This window comes from Balaenoptera ricei, chromosome X (assembly GCF_028023285.1).
Source record: "Balaenoptera ricei isolate mBalRic1 chromosome X, mBalRic1.hap2, whole genome shotgun sequence".
NCBI classification, from domain to species: Eukaryota; Metazoa; Chordata; class Mammalia; order Artiodactyla; family Balaenopteridae; genus Balaenoptera; species Balaenoptera ricei.
Genome location: NC_082660.1, coordinates 97,221,028 through 97,238,827, shown reverse-complemented (window position 1 = coordinate 97,238,827; position 17,800 = coordinate 97,221,028). Strand labels below are relative to the sequence as shown.

The 17,800-nt window shown below is 50.6% G+C and overlaps 1 protein-coding gene across 1 annotated transcript in view; it reads right to left on the bottom strand.

Moving 5' to 3' along the window:
- The window catches only part of FRMPD3 (FERM and PDZ domain containing 3), a 52,717-nt gene that overhangs the window by 10,742 nt on the left and 24,175 nt on the right, over positions 1-17,800 (bottom strand). Inside the window, exons 6-10 of the mRNA XM_059911167.1 lie at positions 16,967-17,103; positions 16,506-16,632; positions 14,385-14,474; positions 12,333-12,512; positions 4,569-4,713 (exon numbers count right to left, since the gene is read on the bottom strand). Coding sequence (XP_059767150.1) covers positions 4,569-4,713; positions 12,333-12,512; positions 14,385-14,474; positions 16,506-16,632; positions 16,967-17,103 — 679 coding nt within the window. The remainder of the gene's footprint in view (positions 1-4,568; positions 4,714-12,332; positions 12,513-14,384; positions 14,475-16,505; positions 16,633-16,966; positions 17,104-17,800) is intronic.

Below are 17,800 nucleotides of genomic sequence, written 5' to 3'. Positions count from 1 at the left end.
GTCAATTAGTGGTTGCTTAGGGCTGGGTGGTGATTTGGGGGTGGAGGAATGGGGAATGAGTGCTAATGGGTACAGAGTTTGTTTTAGAAGGGGTGAAAACATTCTAAAACTAAATTGTGGCAAGGGGCTTCCCTGGTGGCGCAGCGGCTGAGAATCTGCCTGCCAATGCAGGGGACATGGGTTCGAGACCTGGTCCGGGAAGATCCCACATGCCGCGGAGCAACTAAGCCCGTGCGACACAACTACTGAGCCTGCGCTCTGGAGTCAGCGAGCCACAACTACTGAAGCCCGCGCGCCTAGAGCCCGTGCACTGCAAAAAGAGAAGCCACCGCAATGAGAAGCCTGCGCACTGCAACGAAGAGTAGCCCCCGCTCGCCGCAACTAGAGAAAGCCTGCGACCCAACGCAGCCAAAAATAAATAAATTAATTAATTAATTTAAAAAATTGTGGCAAGGATTGTACAACCCTGTGAATATATTAAATATACTCAAAAACACTGAGTTGTGAACTTTAAATGGGTGAATTTTATGGCTTAGAAATTATGTCTAAATAAAGTTGTTTATTTAAAAAATAAAGCACAGCCCTGGGTACATGATGAACTCCCAAACATTATAAAAAGAGCAAAAATGTGCTCTGTACTTGAAAGGACCTTATGGGGTTTATCTCACATGATCCTGTCAATCCCTCATGAGGTAGGTACTATTATTATCCTCATGATCACACAGCTGGGATATGGCAGAGCAGACACTGGAACCCAAGTCTTTCTGACTTCAGATCCCGACCCCTGCTGTTTTCCATGAACCATGTTGTCTCTCTATACAGTCAATGTAACCACATTGAGTGGGTTCAATTTAGATCATAGTGGCTGTATCTAGGGAACTCTGGGTCAGCTGGGGGAGTAGTATGTAATGACCTCTGTGCCTTAGGTAAGAAGTGCTCTAGGGGAGCACTGAGCCAGGAGCACAAACTATCAGTTCAGGAAGTCTCTACCCGCAGGCACTGTCCACGGGTCCTGGCCATGCACCCGTGCTAACTCCCTGTGACACAACTGAACAATCAGCATAGCCAGCCTGGCAATAAGCTGCCATCAGAGGTGGCTCCCAGGGGCATGTCCAATAAGCAGGTGGTGACTTCTCTCAGACAAGATCTGGAAGTCCAAAGGTGGCTTCCCTCCCTGCAAGATGGAAACATCTCCCAACACCAGGTTGTCATGGCCAGGTGATGCAGAGCCTGCCACTCGGTACTGTGATTTGCAGATCCAAGGAGCAGCATGAGGCTGTGTGGAGGAGAAAATGTGCCTGGAAAAGCCCAAATCTCCTCCAGACAGAGGGTTAGAAATGCCAGTAAAGCCAGGTGCGGTAGGCTGATGGCTGGGACAGCGTGCCTCTCAGATTGTGAATCTGCTGTAAATTGCTCATCAGCTTTCCCCAAGAGGGATGCCCTAGTCTATCGCTCTGTACTCAGCCACTCGGAAGGCTGACTTAAAAGAAACGCTTGCAAAGAAACAGGACGGTGATCCAAGTAGATCAGCATATATATATGCTCAAATAGATATCTCCCCCCCCCCCCACACACACACAGCATGATGTTGACCCAACCAGCTTTCTATTGCATGGCCTTGCTGTATTCTATAGTCCGATGATCATTACTGGTTATAAGGACCTAGAAGACTTGGAATACGTTCATGTTCTTTGTGAATCGTCATAAAAAAAAAAGAATCTGTTATGTTCAGTCTAGCTTTAGCACTCTCCATGTTGTGGAGTTTTAACTTCATGAAAATCAGTAAGGCATGCATGGGCTATGTAGTAGCCTTTAACTAGAATATTTGATTCACTAGACCAAACTGTTTTCTAACCATGGGAGAAAATGTAGAGTGAGTTCCTCCAACTGCGGTCCCAGTTGGGGCACCCAAAGCCTTATTTTCCTGCATTTCCCCAGGACACAAGCGAATTCAAGGCTGGAGAGATGGTAGCTGCCTCTGGATTTCCCACCAGTGGTACAGCTGGAGAACTGGTATTTGTCTGAGCCTTTCTCAAGCCCAGGTGTTGTTCTGTTGTGTCAGCTGAATTTCCCCTAAATAAACGCAAATGTACTTACTGCATTGACATTATCCCTTTAATCATGTCCGTATTCCCCCACTAGACTGTAAGCTCAGTGAGGGCAAGGACCACGTCTGTTACTCATGGCTCTATCCGCAGTGCCTGGCACATAATGAATACTCGAGAAATAGTTGTTGGGTGAATAAACGAAATACCTACTGTGGGTAAACTACTGATAAAGCCTAAGAGGTAATCCCTCCCCTCCCACTTCCGCATTTTCCTTTGTTTTCTCGGTCTCAAAGGAGAGGTGATGCTTTCCCTTTTCCAGTTGTGGTTTAACAGCATCCTTTTGGCCCAGCCGGCTGAGCATTGAGTCGGGCTAGCTGGCAGCCAGCAGCTGCAGAGCAACGAGAATAGAGGGCCGGCCAGAGAGACGAGGCCCTGAGTAGGCTGGAGTTTTGGCCCCCGAGGGAAAAGCCCAGCTGAGGTTGGCAGGATTCCTGTTCCCTATAGGCCTTTGCTAAACAACAGTTAGCACTGGGGCTTCTGTTCTGAAATGAAAGTGCGGGCCAATGGAGGAAACCCATCTCAACTTTGTACCAGGGACTGATGGCCCCTCACTGTAACCTGGGCAGAGGTCTCCTCAGTGGTGCCGCTTGCTGTCCCGCTTGCCCATCCTTGGGGCCATGGGATAAGATGTGCATACCAGCCCCCGACAAGCGGCGCTGTGAGGCTCACGCTGTCCCACTGGCCAAGAGCACTGAGTGGCTGCTGTTGAACCCAGCATCTAACAGCCCCAAATGCCACTCATCTGGGCCCCAGCGTGGACTCAGGGCCTTGGGGAAGTGAAGCACTGCAAACAGCAGGGACACCACCGTGGTCCATGTGGCTCCTGTATGGACAGAGAGGCCTTGTGCTAGAGGCAGCCTGAGCCCCCGTCACTCTGCAGGCCCAAGGGGGCTCTCAGGAATCAGGGAGGGGCTCTAAAGCCATGCCCAGCGTTTCTAGAAGTCTCCTTTCCAGTCTGCAACACCTCCAAGAGCAGTCGATTTGCCTTTGGAACAGCTTCCCTTTTCCCTTTCTCCCTCTCTATCCTGCTCAGTAAGAGGCATCATTGGGTGTGATGACAGAGAGGAAGACCACAGGCGACAGTGACAAAGCTAACGCTGGCCTCGCCTTCCTTTGGCCATCAGAGGTTTGGTAGTACAGATGGCCACCCGCTTCAGAGCTATTCACCTGGAGGCGTGCGGCAGCTCAGCCCGTGGGCTCCTTCTATTCTAAGTCAGCTCCTTTGCTTCTCTATGTGGAGCCTCCTTCATATGCTTTGAGGCCACCTATCCTTTCCCACATCTGGGTTTGGTGGATTGCCTTCTAATTCCTGTGGACGTGATGAGATGTAAACGTGGGCCTGTCACGACGTTCGTGATGAAGAGATCATGAGGTGAGAGGGGGGCGTAGGTACACAGCCCACGGGGTGCTGGTCATCCATCAGGAGTGTGTTTCTAGGGGCTTCCCCGGCGGTCCAGTGGTTAGGACTCTGCGCTTCCACTGCAGGGGGCCCTGGTTCGATCCCTGGTCGGGGAACTAAGATCTTGCACGCTGTGCAGTGTGGCCCCCCCACCAAAAAAAAAAAAGGAGTGTTCCTACTCTCAAACTCCTCGCTCTAGATCACATGTGACCACACCGTAAACCAAGACAGCCTTGAAGAGAGAAGAGAGAGTCAAGTGGCAAGGCAAGTGGATGGAGCCATCAGCACGTGAGGAGGGTGACTCCTGGGTGGTCAGTCTCAGCTTCCGCCCACGATGTTTGGGTGCTGGGATGGCGAAAGCCTCGGGTCTAATACGTAGAGTACCTGTTCTTTGGGTCTCCCCCTTCTCCTCCTACTCTGGTTCGGGGCAGCAGCATGTGGACTGGGCCGATTTGTCCTGAGGCCCCTGTTTGTGTCGGCACCAGGACAGCCCCGAGGGGAGGCTGTACTGAGTTGCCTAACTGGGAAGCCTTCTGTTTGGGGGCAGCACTCGACCCTGTTTGTTCTTAGTGATCGTCCCCTCCTGCTGGACTGCCTTCTGGGCCTGCACAGCCTTTCCTACCCCAGCCTTCCATGGCCTCTTACATCAGGCAGCTCTGTCAATGCCGACTCTGATGGACAAAGAAAGGGTTTAGCTTCATTTTCCACCTCCACTTTCAACTAAGCCAGAACACCCGTGCATCTCTCTTAGCTCACTGTAGCTCTAAAGCTTTGCCTTAGATCCAATGCAATTCTCGAATTGGCTCATGTATTGCTCGTTCGCTATTTTTATCTTATGTTCCTTGATCAACTCAGACACAAGGCATTGTCACAGGCATCCTTTGTGGGACAGGCCCATCTGAAGGCCAGCTGTCTTTTCCACTGGCTTGTGCCACGTAGGACGCAGTGGTACAGCACGGGCTCCTGGTAAACCAGGCGCTGGCAGAATGGGGTGAGCATTCCTCCATGTCTCCAGGGTCCAAAGGGCCTCTGTTACACTGAAAACCGAGACTGAGCCCTACCTGCCTTGATCATTGGAGGTGGAAGAGGCTGGCTAGCGGGCCTGGAGAAGACCATCTTCCTGGAATCCAGCAGGAGGCGGCAGTATCCTGCAATCAGGCAGGCAAAGTTGGTGGCTTCGGGCCACTCCATCAACAGCACCAGAGGCTGGGGGAGACATGGGAGGAAATGTGAGGACACAGGAAGGAGCGGAGCAGGTGCGTGTCCAGGAGAACAACAGCAAAGGCAAGATGACTTGCATAGTTATGAGAACATACTTTCTGAACCCCAAATTAAGGCACATAGCCTGACAAATAATTTCTTCTGATTTGAGAATTTATTTATAGTAAACTCTTACCCAGGTATCAAAACTAAATCAACCTTTAATTACACATTTAATGAACCACTTTTACTGAAAAAGACTAAAATTATATAACATCACATGACTGCTGTGTGGGTTTTTGGGGGCTCAGCAGATGTGCAGGCCTGCCGGGAGAGCAGGGCTGAACCTGGGAGTCTAGGCTAGGTTGGGGAACATCCTTGACAGGAAGTTCCTCAAGTGCACAAACTCTCTCTTGCTCATTCCTATAACCCGCTATGGTACCCAGAACAGCTCCCCGGACATGGACACTGTGCAATCCGGTTCTCACTGTGTCTTCTGGGCCACAGAGTCTTTACGGTCTGCAGTCCTGCTCAGACCTTCATGCTCTCCCCCAGTTTTCCTCTGTTTCCCAAAGTGCTTTCACGATGTTAACTGGTGCTCCTTAAAAGAGTTCCTTGGTCAAATATGTGTGTGAAACGCTGAGTTAACCAAAGCTATGCAGATAGTTATACTTACGGGAATTCTCAGATCCTTTAATGTATTAACGTGCACTGTGAAACTTCAAGAGGGCTTTAGTATTCCAACTTTTTCCAATTATTTGATCGAAAAATCTATTTTCATAGAACATCTCATGGTAGTAGGCTTGCTTTTTCTGTTTTGTTTTGTTTAACCCACGTTGGAAAATACTAGCATAGCCTGTTGACTTCTGTTCCTGACCCTAAATCAGTCAAATTAATCTTGGCGTTAGCTAGTTGACTGCTTCAGAGACCTGGCAATGATATACCAAAAAAATCAGCACCTTTTGAAGAAACCTTCCCAATGTCTGCACTGTAATTTTATGGTTTGAAAATAAATCTGGGTCAGACTGAAGTCAGCCATGAGAGTATTCTCCCTGCCATAGGGCAGTGGCCTCCAGATAAAGACCACTGAAGACTGGCTGAAGAGGGAGCGACAGGGTCGTGGGGCATCTCGTCTTTTGAGGGTTCCCGGACCAGGCATTAAGAGCTAAAAGAATTAAGAACAGGGAATGAGTCTCTTCTCTGACTAGTGAGGGGTGAGGAGTGAGGTGAGGGGTGATTAGGGCCCCCACTAGGGTACTGGCAGTAAAAAGGGACATAATGAAGACTTGATGGAACTTGATCACCAACTAGACTAGCCTTCTTTGGCTGGATCATCACCTTGGGAACAATTCTGAATCCAAACCAGCTCAGCTTTTCGCTGAAGTTGTACCAGTTTTCTTTGCTATCTCTCAGGATCCTGACACATAGCTTAAGTTGAATATTCTCAGTTCATATAGACCAGGGGTTGGCAAACTTTTTCCGCAAAGGGCTAGATCGTAAATATTTTAGGCCTTGTGGGCCACACAGGCTGTGTTGCAAGACCTCTGCTATTGTAGTGTGAGAAAAGCCATAGATCATCTGTAAGCTAAACAAATGGATGTGACGGTATTCTAAGAAAACTGTTTCCAGAAATAAGCGGTGGCGGGTCAGGTTTGGTTCATGGGCCATAGTTTGCCACCTGATCTAAAAGAAAAGCTTCTTTCCAGTTAAATACAATTGTCTGTATTCATTTGCACACCTCTCAGCTTGTTTCATTTGTCAACAGTGATCTCCTTGTCCACTGGAAATTCTTCTCTTGGCTTCTATTTCTGTGAGGTGACACTGTGCTCTGGTTCTATAATCTCTGACCACCTCCGTCTCTGTCTCTCTCTGCTTGTGCAACCTCCCCACCCGATGTCCCAGGCTCAGTGTTCAGCCCTCAGTTCTACACGAGGGCATCAACTTTCACTTTTGAGCTGGGGATCCCAACGTCACCATCTCTAGTCTATTTCCCCCTTGAACTCTTCCTATCTCAGCGCTCGTACAGTGCTGGGTCTGTATCATACAATCTTGTGCTGGATCGAATCCTATCTTGAGTTGTTTAATAGTTATTGTTCATCCAATTATACAGCACGCCACGGTAAGGCATTCGGATTCTGCCCCACAGGCAATGAGTTAGTGATTCTCCTATGGAACTCATTCAATACCATCAGGAAAAAAAAAGGAACCATCCATACTCGGAAGAGCAATGGCTCCTTTCTCCAGTGAGAAAGGGACCAGGGATGAGATGTAACCTTTGGGTCATTATTTGAGATGTAACCTTTGGGTCATTATTTGGAAGGGGCAGAGGGGATGTTTGTACCTCCAGTTAATGCATGCTTCTCAATCACAACAGAATGGTCAACTCTGGGTACAACAAAGTAGAGACAGAAAGGGAATAGAATGGGGGTGGGGGGGAGAATAAGATGCCATTCCTTTCCGCCTTACCCCCTACCACCAGTGACAGAGGTTTGGGTGTGGATAGCTGCTACCACCATTACTATGAGGTCCCAAGACCTGCTAAGCTGGCCTCCAGAGCGTTCACAGGCATCATGCCCGTCCCCGCTGCTACTGCTTTATTTCGGACCCTCAACGTCTTCCTCCAAGGCCAAAACTTCTCAAGGTGTATGTGAATGGGTCACAAGTGTGCTGAGATCCTGAGCCCCTCAGCCTCTGGGTCCTGTTGCCTCTGGCCACAAGGTGCCTCATCTGTTTATTCCAGTGGCCGTACAAATTGTGGTATTTTCATGATATGGAAAAGGTGGGGACACACTAACCTCAAGACCTTCAATAGCCTCCTGATCGGCCTCTCTGCTTCTAGGCTCTACCCACTTCACCTCCATATTGCTGCCTGAGTGTCTTCCTAAAACACAACTCTCACTTAAAATCTTTAATAGCACATCACCTAAAACCCACTGCCTTCCAACGTCACACAAAGCCTCTTGTGACGCAACCTATAGCTCCAAGCATATCTCCCACTAACTCTGGCCTCCTCCCGCCACTGTCCCTCACCGTATGCTCCAGCAACACCACATCGTTTACAGGGTGCTAGAGAGGCCTTGTTGTTTTACCCATTCATACCTTAACCTATGTTGTTCCCTCTGACTGAAATGCTCCCGTGCCCCACTCTGTCCACCCAGCAAGCTGCTACGCACTGGCTAGATGGCTCATGGACCATGCGACCCGTTGAGAGATGCAGCTGTGCATCCCAGAACGGGGCCAACGCAGGTCCTGCCCTCGTGGAGTTTATAAACCATCAGGAAATAAGACATAAATGAAGGGAATTTCCTGGCGGTCCAGTGGTTAGGACTCAGCGCTTTCACTGTGGTGGCCTGGGTTCAATCCCTGGTCGGGGAACTAAGATCCCACAAGCCTCGTGGTGTGGCCAAAAAAAAAAAAAAAGACATAAATGAAATAATCACACAGAGGAATATGATTGCAAGGTATGATAAGCACTATGAAGGAAAAGTAGAGAGACCTACCAGAACACAGAATATCCTGGACTGGGGTATGGGTGGATGGGTGGGTGTGAATGTGTGCATGTGTGACTACTTTGGTTTCAGAAGCTGGAGGGAGCTTCTTTGAGGAAATGGCATTGGCTGACAAACAGACTGAGAGACCACTGGACCAAAGCACAGGCTGACTGGCTGACTGACTGATGGACAGACTGACAGACTAGCTGACATCCTGACTCGTTAGCTGCCTGGCTGGCTGGTCTGCTGGCCGATGGACAGATCAGAGGCTGAGTGCCTAACTGGCTGATTGACTTAACTGTCTGCCTTCAATTTCCCCTCTTCTCTCTTACCCCAAATACAGCCCAATGTCGGTAATAAAACAGCACGAAGGCAAAACCTTGCGCCCAGAGAGGGCCGAACACAGCCCGAACTGGTTCAGCACGGCACATCAGCAGCCTCTCGTCTGCATCCACCCACAGCCCACTGGGCCCCAGCACCGGCCAAATGCAGCTGGCAAAAGGGACACAGAAGCAATTTTTGCCAGCAGCGGGGAAAATCAAATCAAAGGCAGGCAAGCAAAGACCGGATAGGTTTTCTTAGAAACCTTCAAAAACAACATTTTATTTTAAATAGAATTTTAATGATCATGACGTCTAATGTAATGCTTGTCCCGACAGAAAGCACGAGAGCAATAAGGCTCAAACACGAGAAGAGGAGACACACTGGACCGCAAGAGATCCCTTGGGACTTTCCTTTGATGGTTTCTTTTCCCCCCTTACGGGCTTCTGTGGTAATGGGGTATGGTAATGGCCCAGAACTGTCTCAGTCTCAGACTGTGCTGTCTCCTGAAGAAAGATATTTGCGTACTACCTCACGTTTGCTCCACTAAGAGCGAGTAAGCTGAGTGAAAACTGTAACTAAATACGCCCAGGCCATCTTCAAATGGAAAAGGGGAAAAGGAGAAAAGGAGAATGGAGTTGGAGGCATGGCCAGCCCTGAGAAGGTACAGCAGGCATTAATTTGACATGCTCTAGCCCCATCTCCTTCCTGGGGTGCCCTGGGAGCTCAAAGGCAGCCAGCACTTCGGGATGCCAGCTAGGGAGGGGACTGGCTTTGCGGTAGCCTTACCTCATGCTAGCATCCCTGAAAACAGGAAAAAAAAATCGGAATCCAGGGGCCTGGAGGAGTAAGGGTACAAGATGATGGTCCTTGAGTCCCAGGGGACCGGTACCTTTGAGTTCTTGCCTCCACAGCACTCACTCAGTAAAGTGCAACCTTCTCATAGCCCCCTCCATGCACCAACACGATGTCCTGTTTATCCTGCGATGTAGGCTCTCACTGTTATTCAGTGCACTCAGGATATAGGCAGCAGGCAGTAAGGGTTAGGTATGCCTTGTGTTTTGTGTGTGCAAGACAGGAATGTGTAAGGGGATACGCATGCACTCTTAGTGATTCTCTGTTTCACCCTCACTCTTTCTTTTCCATTACCACTGCTATTCCTCCAGCTCAGGCCCTGCCCTTGTCACTTCACTCCTGCACTAGCACTACGATCCCCTCCCCGCCTCCCTGGCTTGGCACTAGCCTTGAAAACACCCATCTGGTACACTGGTCCCAGTCAGCTTTCATCCTGTCACTCCTCTCTTCAAGGGCCTACAGTGGATTCCCACTATTCTATCACATTGAATCTCAGTTCCTCGGACTGGCCTTCGAAGCTTTTCACCAGCTTGTTCTGCCCACTGCCAATCTCTCTCCAATCTCTTTTCTCATTATTCTCCTCTCCAGCCAAGCAACTATGCTTATCGACCTGCACATATGGCTTACTTATTTCTGTGCTTACTCTCTTCCTGTGAACACATCCCACTTCTCCCTGCTAATCCATGCCTATCACTTCAAGATCCAGCTTCAAATACCCTCTTGTGGGAAGCCAGTTCTGGTTAACCCCTTCCTCTTCTTTTGTTCCATGTTCCACACCACACTTACCTACAAAATTTTACTTCATATGAACTTCTCCTCATTGCTGTTTTGCTTTGGCAAAAATAACAGGTCTCGTTTGTTGACTACTTACTCTGTGTCAGGCAGTGTCTTAAGACATTTTACCTACATTTTCTCATTTAATTCTGAACGACAACCTTTGGAGAAAGACACTCCATTTTGCAGTTGAGGAAATCAGGGTTCAGAGACGTTAAGACACCTTTTCAAGGTCACACAGCTAGGAAGTGGTAGAGCTGGGATTTGAACCTGGTCTGATTCCACAACTCCATACATGTTCCAATGTGGTGTGATTAAGGCAGGTCATGTGCCTTTGTGAGTCTCCCCAAAAAGAGCGAGACCCCTTCTGGGCAGCATTCACGCCCACAACTGTGGCCAGATCACTCCTAGAAATGAGAATAGTGTTCCTCACTCAGGCATCATCCACTGACCCTGCTGGGGCTGGTTCCTCCCAGAGCTTTGGACCCAGAGGTCAGTGGTTCTCAAACCTGGCTGTACTACAGAATCACCTGGGAACTGAAAAAGAAATAAATCCTGATGCTCAGGCTGCACCCTGACCAAGTAAATCACAATCTCTGGGAGTAAGGTTCAGTCATCTGTATTTTTTTTTATATATATTTATTTATTATTTATTTTTGGCTACGGAGGGTCTTTGTTGCTGTGCACAGGCTTTCTCTAGTTGCGATGAGCGGGGGCCCCTCTTCGTTGCGGTGCGTGGGCTTCTCATTGCAGTGGCTTCTCTTGTTGCGGAGCACGGGCTCTAGGCGCACCGGCTTCAGTAGTTGTGTCACTCAGGCTCAGGAGTTGTGGCTCGCGGGCTCTAGAGCGCAGGCTCAGTAGTTGTGGCGCACGGGCTTAGTTGTTCCGTGGCATGTGGGATCTTCCCGGACCAGGGCTCGAACCCGTGTCCCCTGCATTGGCAGGCAGATTCTCAACCACTGCGCCACCAGGGAAGCCCCCCATCTGTATTTTTTAAAAGCTCTCAAGGAAATTCTATTGTGTAGCCAACGTTGAGAATCACTCGTAGAACATAGGAGACTTGGTTGAAAAGCTGTTTCTCAGTTTTAAACCCTTTTTATTTCTCAGGAAGCCATATCTCCCCTGCATGTCTTGTCTTTCCTCCCACACTTCCCTACCTGTCCGTTTGGCTTTTCACCCAGCAACATCTGAGGAGGGCAGCAATCATTGGTTGAGGAAGTGGCCACAAGCCAATTAAATACCAGCTCTGGGCAGGTTCCTAAACCAATGGGAAGCCAGTGAATCACAGGTGGAAAAATTAACATATTAAAGCTTCCTGGGTTTCACAAAGACAAAAATAAATAATTTGCTCTTTTAGAAACAGCAAACATTCCACCTGTTAATCTGCTAACGATATCTCCCCCTGGGAAATCCTTTAAGAAAGGAAACTTGCACCTCCTCTAACAGCTTCCGCCAGCTGGCAGGCAGACCTTCCGCCGCCCACACTGGTCACTGGGTGTTCAAACAGGAGAGCCATGGAGGAGGCGGCTGACCACGGCTGTCAGACTCTGCACAGGCGACAGCTGCTTGCCAGTCTGAACGAGCTGATCTATGGGAAAGGTTCTAAGATTCGAGAAGAGCTGGACTCTGGGAGGTGAAATGGGGACGAGGCTCTGCCTGCTCCCTGTCTCCCCAGGCCCCCTTGGTTCTGTCCACATACTCAGACACCCTCTCCTCCACGGATCCAAGTGTGCACGCCTACGGCAGGGCTCCCTAACTGGCGTGCACATATCCCTTCAGCCTCGGGGGCAGCCAGAGTCCCCGGGGCTGGTCCATTTAACCCAGTGTCCCGCATGAATATAATTTTCTCTGTGTGCTGTGACACGAGAAAGATTGGGAAGCAATGGCCTGGGAGGTAGCTCCAAGTTCCCCAATCCCCCTGCCCATTGCTGAAAACCTGTCACAGGTTGATCAGACACTTTCTAGCCTTCCCTAGCACCGCCTGACCTTAATATGGGGTCAAGACAGTGTCCCAGAGGGTTGAGAACAGAAAGAAAGATGAGCCCCCAAAGGCCCAGGGTCTGAACCACGTCAGAATCACTGAACCTCACCTAATGGGTTGACACTCTGTTTCTCAAGTTTACTTCTTCCTCTGTTCCCAAGGCCTGTTCCTGGGAAGAAGTAGCCCCTCGAAGCCGCGCTTACCTTGGCATCCATGATGCTGGTCTCCACCCGGGCCACGCCCTGGTTCTCCCGGAACAGCTGGATCTTGCTGATCTTGCTGAACTCGGACAGCACAGTGGTGAGGTTGGTTTTGAGGTCAATAACATGGCTGATGCCGTGACGGGGTCCCACTAGGAGGGTGGTGGCCGACTGCTTCTCATCCTGGTGCCCCAGCATGGCGGGCAGCATTCAAAGAAAGAAGGGCAGAGGAAGTGAGGAGAGGAGGCGGCAGGAGGAAATAGAAAACAGGCGTTGGACCGGTTCTGCTGGAAGGTCTGGAAACATCTGGAGCTCAGTGCCAGGGCCACAGGACAACCTCGAGGGGAAAATGGTCTGGGACGCCCCTGTTCTCAGGCCAGGGCCCCAGATCATCGGTCCAAATGGACACATTAGCCTCAGCAGAAGGAAGAGTGAAGAGGGCAGCAGCAGGGCTGGTTCTAGCGAAATCGTCAAATAGGTGAGGTTTATTTTGGCGCCTTTGAAGCACCCTCTTCCTACCAAGCCCCAGGGATTTTCCATTTGTTGCCTCGGGCCACTCAAGGCTCCCACCCAGTGCTCTGTCTGAACAGGTGGCACCCTGTGTTTGGTCTTTACCCTCCCTCACCAACAGCCACTTGGACTTGCACTTCTCACCTGGTGCTAAAAGCTAAAGTGACAAAGTAACTCTGCCCAAGGTGTTAAAGGTTGACTGGGCGCTTAATGACTGGAGGGGTGGAGGGGGACCTCCCTCCCTAAGAAGATATTTGCCCTTTAATAGGCACTATAGCAGTCTTACCCCAGAGGAATGACCTATAAGAATTTCAGCAGTGGGCTTTCCGTGATCCTCAAATCCCAGTAAGTAAATGGCCACCTCTGCGCCTGATGGACTGGATTCCCTTAAGTGGTCCTGACAGGCTCCTTGGCGCCATCAAGCCTGAGCCCTCTGCCGGCCCATTCCCTGGCATTAGCATCATCCCGAGGAACCTATTCCATCTGCTCTAGACACTTCGATAAGCGGCTTCCCATCAGTTGCCCCTCGAGCATGACAGCGCGTTCCACAGAGCATGACAAGCACCTGGATCCAGTCAGCAAGATGATTTGAATTTCCTTTCACCGAGGCTCACTAGGGTAAACTAGCCTGGGACACAGTCTTAGGGGGACCACTTGCGCCCCGCTGGAGAGGAGCGTTGCTGTAGTGAAGGCCCTGGCAGGGAGGGGGGACGTCTGGGCTAGGGGATTGAGGGAATATGGATAAGAGCAATGCAACAGGGCAGGGGTTGGCAAACTCTGGCCCACAGGCCAAATCCAGCCCTCTGCCACTTTTTGTCCGGCTCACGGACTAAGAATGGTTTTATACATTTTTAAATGCTTGGAAAAAATTCAAAAGAACCGTATTTTGTGACATGTGAAACTCACATGAAATTCACATTTCAGTGTCCGTAAACAAAGAGATATTGGAACACAGCCAGGCCCATTTGTCTATGCGTTGTCGAGGGCTGCTTTCACGATGCAATGGCAGGGCTGAGTAGTTGCGACAGGGACCTTCATGGCCTGCCGGCCAAGCCTAAACTATTCACTTATCTGGCCCTTTATAAAAAAAGTTTGCTGACCTCTGAATTTGAGAAAAGGGGGCACAGAAGAGCCTAGAGGGATACTGTAAACAAATATAGCCTCCTACTTTACATTTTATCTTTTCTTTCTGTCCGCATCGCACGGCTTGCGGGATCTTAATTCCCCAACCAGGGATCGAACCCAGACCCTGGGCAGTAACAGTGCGGAGTCCTAGTCACTGGACCGCCGGGGAATTCCTGAAATTTTTTACATTTTATTTTATTTTATTTTATTTTTTTGCCTCCTACTTTAACCATTTTACCAGAGGCGGGACCAGAGCACCACGGGAGGGAAGAGGGAGAAGGAGGAAGAGGAGGGGAGGCCTTTCGAAATATCTGCTGACAGAGCATGCCACCTGAAAGATCTAATGGAGTCCCCTCCTGTCCCCCCAGCCAAGGACAAGCGCCCCCGAAGGGTTCCCTCCCCCTCACTGCCCTCACTGACCAGGCCCACAGTGTTGAACAAAACGCCCGTGAACGTCGGAAGTTCATTCAGAATTCGAAGATACTGGAGTTTGGCCTGAATTGCAGAGCCCTGTGGAAACAACCGACTCAGAGATATAAGAAACTTGAGGTGCACGGGAAAAGCAAACCCATGTTCGCAGGAAGGAGGGTCAACAGCTTAGGACAGGCACTAGTGAGACCAGTCAGCAAGCCCCACTGTGGGACGCTCGGGAGAACCACAGGAAGGTTCCAGTTTGGACAGCTCTTGCCAGACTCTAGCAGCCCATCTCCCTTCCTAAACCCTCCTCCTATGCCCTGATCCTCATTCCTGAAGAATCCAGCTTACTCATTTTGTTCCTTGGTTAATTTCAACGCCTTTCCCCAACTCCAACACCCCACGACATCTATACCTCTCTCCTGAGATCCCTGATGGCCACTAGGTAGTGGCCCCCCCCAACTGGGGGTCGCACTCAATACCTTTATCCTGAGCACCTCTAAGTCCCGAGCCTGCTCTTCCTCTGGCAGAAAAGTCTCCATCAGTGGTACCCGCATCCCCCGGGCACTTGAGCCAGAAACCTGTGAGTCACACTGGACTCCTCCCTCAGCCTCTCACCTGAGGGCCACCAGTCACCAGATCATCTTGATCCTACCTCCTAACTCCCTCTCCACCCTACCCATCCCTCTTCTCTAGCCCCACGGTCATTGCCTGGATGTCCCCCACTTGCATCACGGTGGCAGCCAGGTTACCTTCAGTACTAACACTCCTTTCCCTCCACCCCTCCGCATTTGCAGTTAGAGGGAGCAGCCTAAAACATAATCACACCACTGGCCGCTTAAACCCTTCAGTGGCTCCATGCTGCCTACAGGGTGAAGGATAACCCCTTTCCACGGCACACGAGGCCCTCTGTGAACAGGTTCCCGCCAACCTCTTCGGCCTCCTCTTTTGCCCGCACCCCACTCAGGCAGATTCCCTGAACCCTCCGCACTGGTTTATGCTGATCTCTTTGGATCTCCCTGCCTGGGAAAGTCTTCCTCCCTGCAACTCATCTAGACAAGCTTCTATCTGTCCTTTAAGACCCAACTCTGGCATCAAATGCACCGATTCCTGGCCTTTTCCATCTCCTTCAGGCTGGGCTGGCTCCTCCTCCGCGCTTCCAGGGCACCTGCACTGGTCGCACTGCGCTGTGACTGCCTCTTGTTTCCCCACCAGCCTGTGCCTGACTTGAGGGCAGAGACCGGGCCTTCTTCATCTTTGTATCTCCAGCCCAAGCACTGGGGGTGGGGGGCGCTCAGAAAAAGTGTTTGCTGAGGAGATGGTTGGGAGCCCTGAAGCTCTCAGCTGGGAAGAAAACAATCTGATTAAATACGCACAGCAAGGTAGGAATGGCTTAACTCTCCGGGGAAATCTGCATCTTAAAAGAGAAGCTAGTTGGTAATGCAGGGAGTCTGGAATGGGTGGAATATAAGGGGGCAACTGTGTCCAGTGTCTCCATCGGCATGTGGATTCTGGTGCCCCCTCACCACCCGCCTGCCTCCTAGGCAAGCAGACTGAGCCTTGCAGGCCTGAGAAGGGCCTGCGGGGCTGGGAAGGCAGGGAGTGGGAAAGTGCAGGAGAGCACAGCAGGGACCTGAGTCTTCCACCTGCCACCCGGCGACCCATTCTCCAGGTCAGGTCTTGTCCCATGGGGCTGGGCTTTTATCTCCCAGAATTCCCTGTACCAGGGCTGATGAATTAGAAAGCTGATGAGGGACAGAGCAGTCGTTTCCATGGGAAACATGTCTCCCCAGGGTCCAGTGCTGTCCACACGACAGGTGCTTCATCAGCACTGACTAAATGGGTGGAACGACCCAAGAATATTCTCCTCCTGCACCTTGGTCCCTTTGCTTTGAGGACCCTGGGCTCTCCCAGTGACTTGCCACTGAGCAGTCTCTGGGGGTGGCTCAGGCTTGGGGAAAACCCCTCTCCACAATCATGCCCCATATCTGGCCAAGCTAGATGTGTATCCAAGTCAAAAACAGTGGGGAGGGTTCCCCAGAAGACCACACCTGCTGGGAAACCACACAGGAGTCCCCCATGGCCACTAGTGCCCGAGCAGGGTGCCCAGTGGCCTACTCTGGATACCTTGGTGCTGCTGGAAGGATGTGTTTGGTGCGCCTTCAGCTGCTGAGAGAGAGATTTCCGGAGGTTCTTCTCTTTGATGCCCTGTAGGAGGGAGGGGGGAAGAAAGGGTTCCAGGCCCCACTCCTTCCTAAAAGCAGAAGAAAAGTAAGAAATTAGAGAGACAAGGTGAGACAGAGAAAGCAAAATGGTAAGACAGAAACTAGCTGAAATCTGAGACAGAGATGGAGGAATGGAGATTAGGAGAGAGAGACAGAGAGGGGCTGGAGGCAGGCGAGTAACATTGGCCACAGTTCTCTAGTAGAAGTTGTAGCTCAAGGGCATCCTGGTCTAGGTGTGAGGAATTCCAATTCTCACTCCCATCCCAGGCCCACATTCCTAAAAAGTAGAGCACAGCTCAACCACTGCACCTTCTCCCTACACAGCTATTTGCCCCCATCCTGAAGGGCCCTGGAGCAACTCACTCCACATTCTTGAGTGAGATCTTCTGACTAGGTCGAGTAGCTGAGACAGTGATATAGATGTGGAGGGCAGCAAGGCCCAAAAGCATCTCTGGCTTGGGGTCCATTCCAAAGCGTTCTCGGATGACATCGTTCCGACTCTGTGAGAGAGGGCAGTCCAAACCCGTCAGTTAAAGGAGACGTTCCCTCCCCACCCTCCCACCCCGCCACGGACTCCCTTATATCCTAGAAAAAACTCGTGGTGTAAGTAAGCATCCTAGATCAAGCGGAAGAGGAAGATTCTGCCCTTGGGGAAGAGGTAACAGAGGAACCTCAGGTCTCAGAGACACTATTTGCTTCATTCAGCGGACATTGGACAGCCCCCTTCTCAGTGACAGGTACACACAATGGCAAGGCACAAATGGTCAGAACATCTAGGGCGCTGCAAAAGTGAGACATGGCACCACTCCCTTTCTTTCCTCCTGTTACAAGAGACCTTTCTGCCTTTTCTCTGGGGCCTATACTCACCGTCCCCGAGCCCCAGCCATCGGAGGCTCCTCTACCAGCTCAGATGGGAACAAAGGAAGAGAGACACTGGGAGGGATTCTCTAGAGGGCTCTGGCCCAGAAGCCCACAGTGAGAGATGGATTGCAGGGATGGGGCAGATATTCTTTCCTTGGGGTCTGAAGATCAAAGCAGTGATAAGTCAGTCTTCCCTATGCTATCCTAAAAAGGGTCTCCTGGAACTACTGGCCAGAGATATGACAACCCCCAAACCCTGAAGGTCAGAATCCCAGCTATCAAGGATTCAGCCTTGGTTAGACCAGTTGCCCATTGTGCTGAGGTGAAACCAGGATG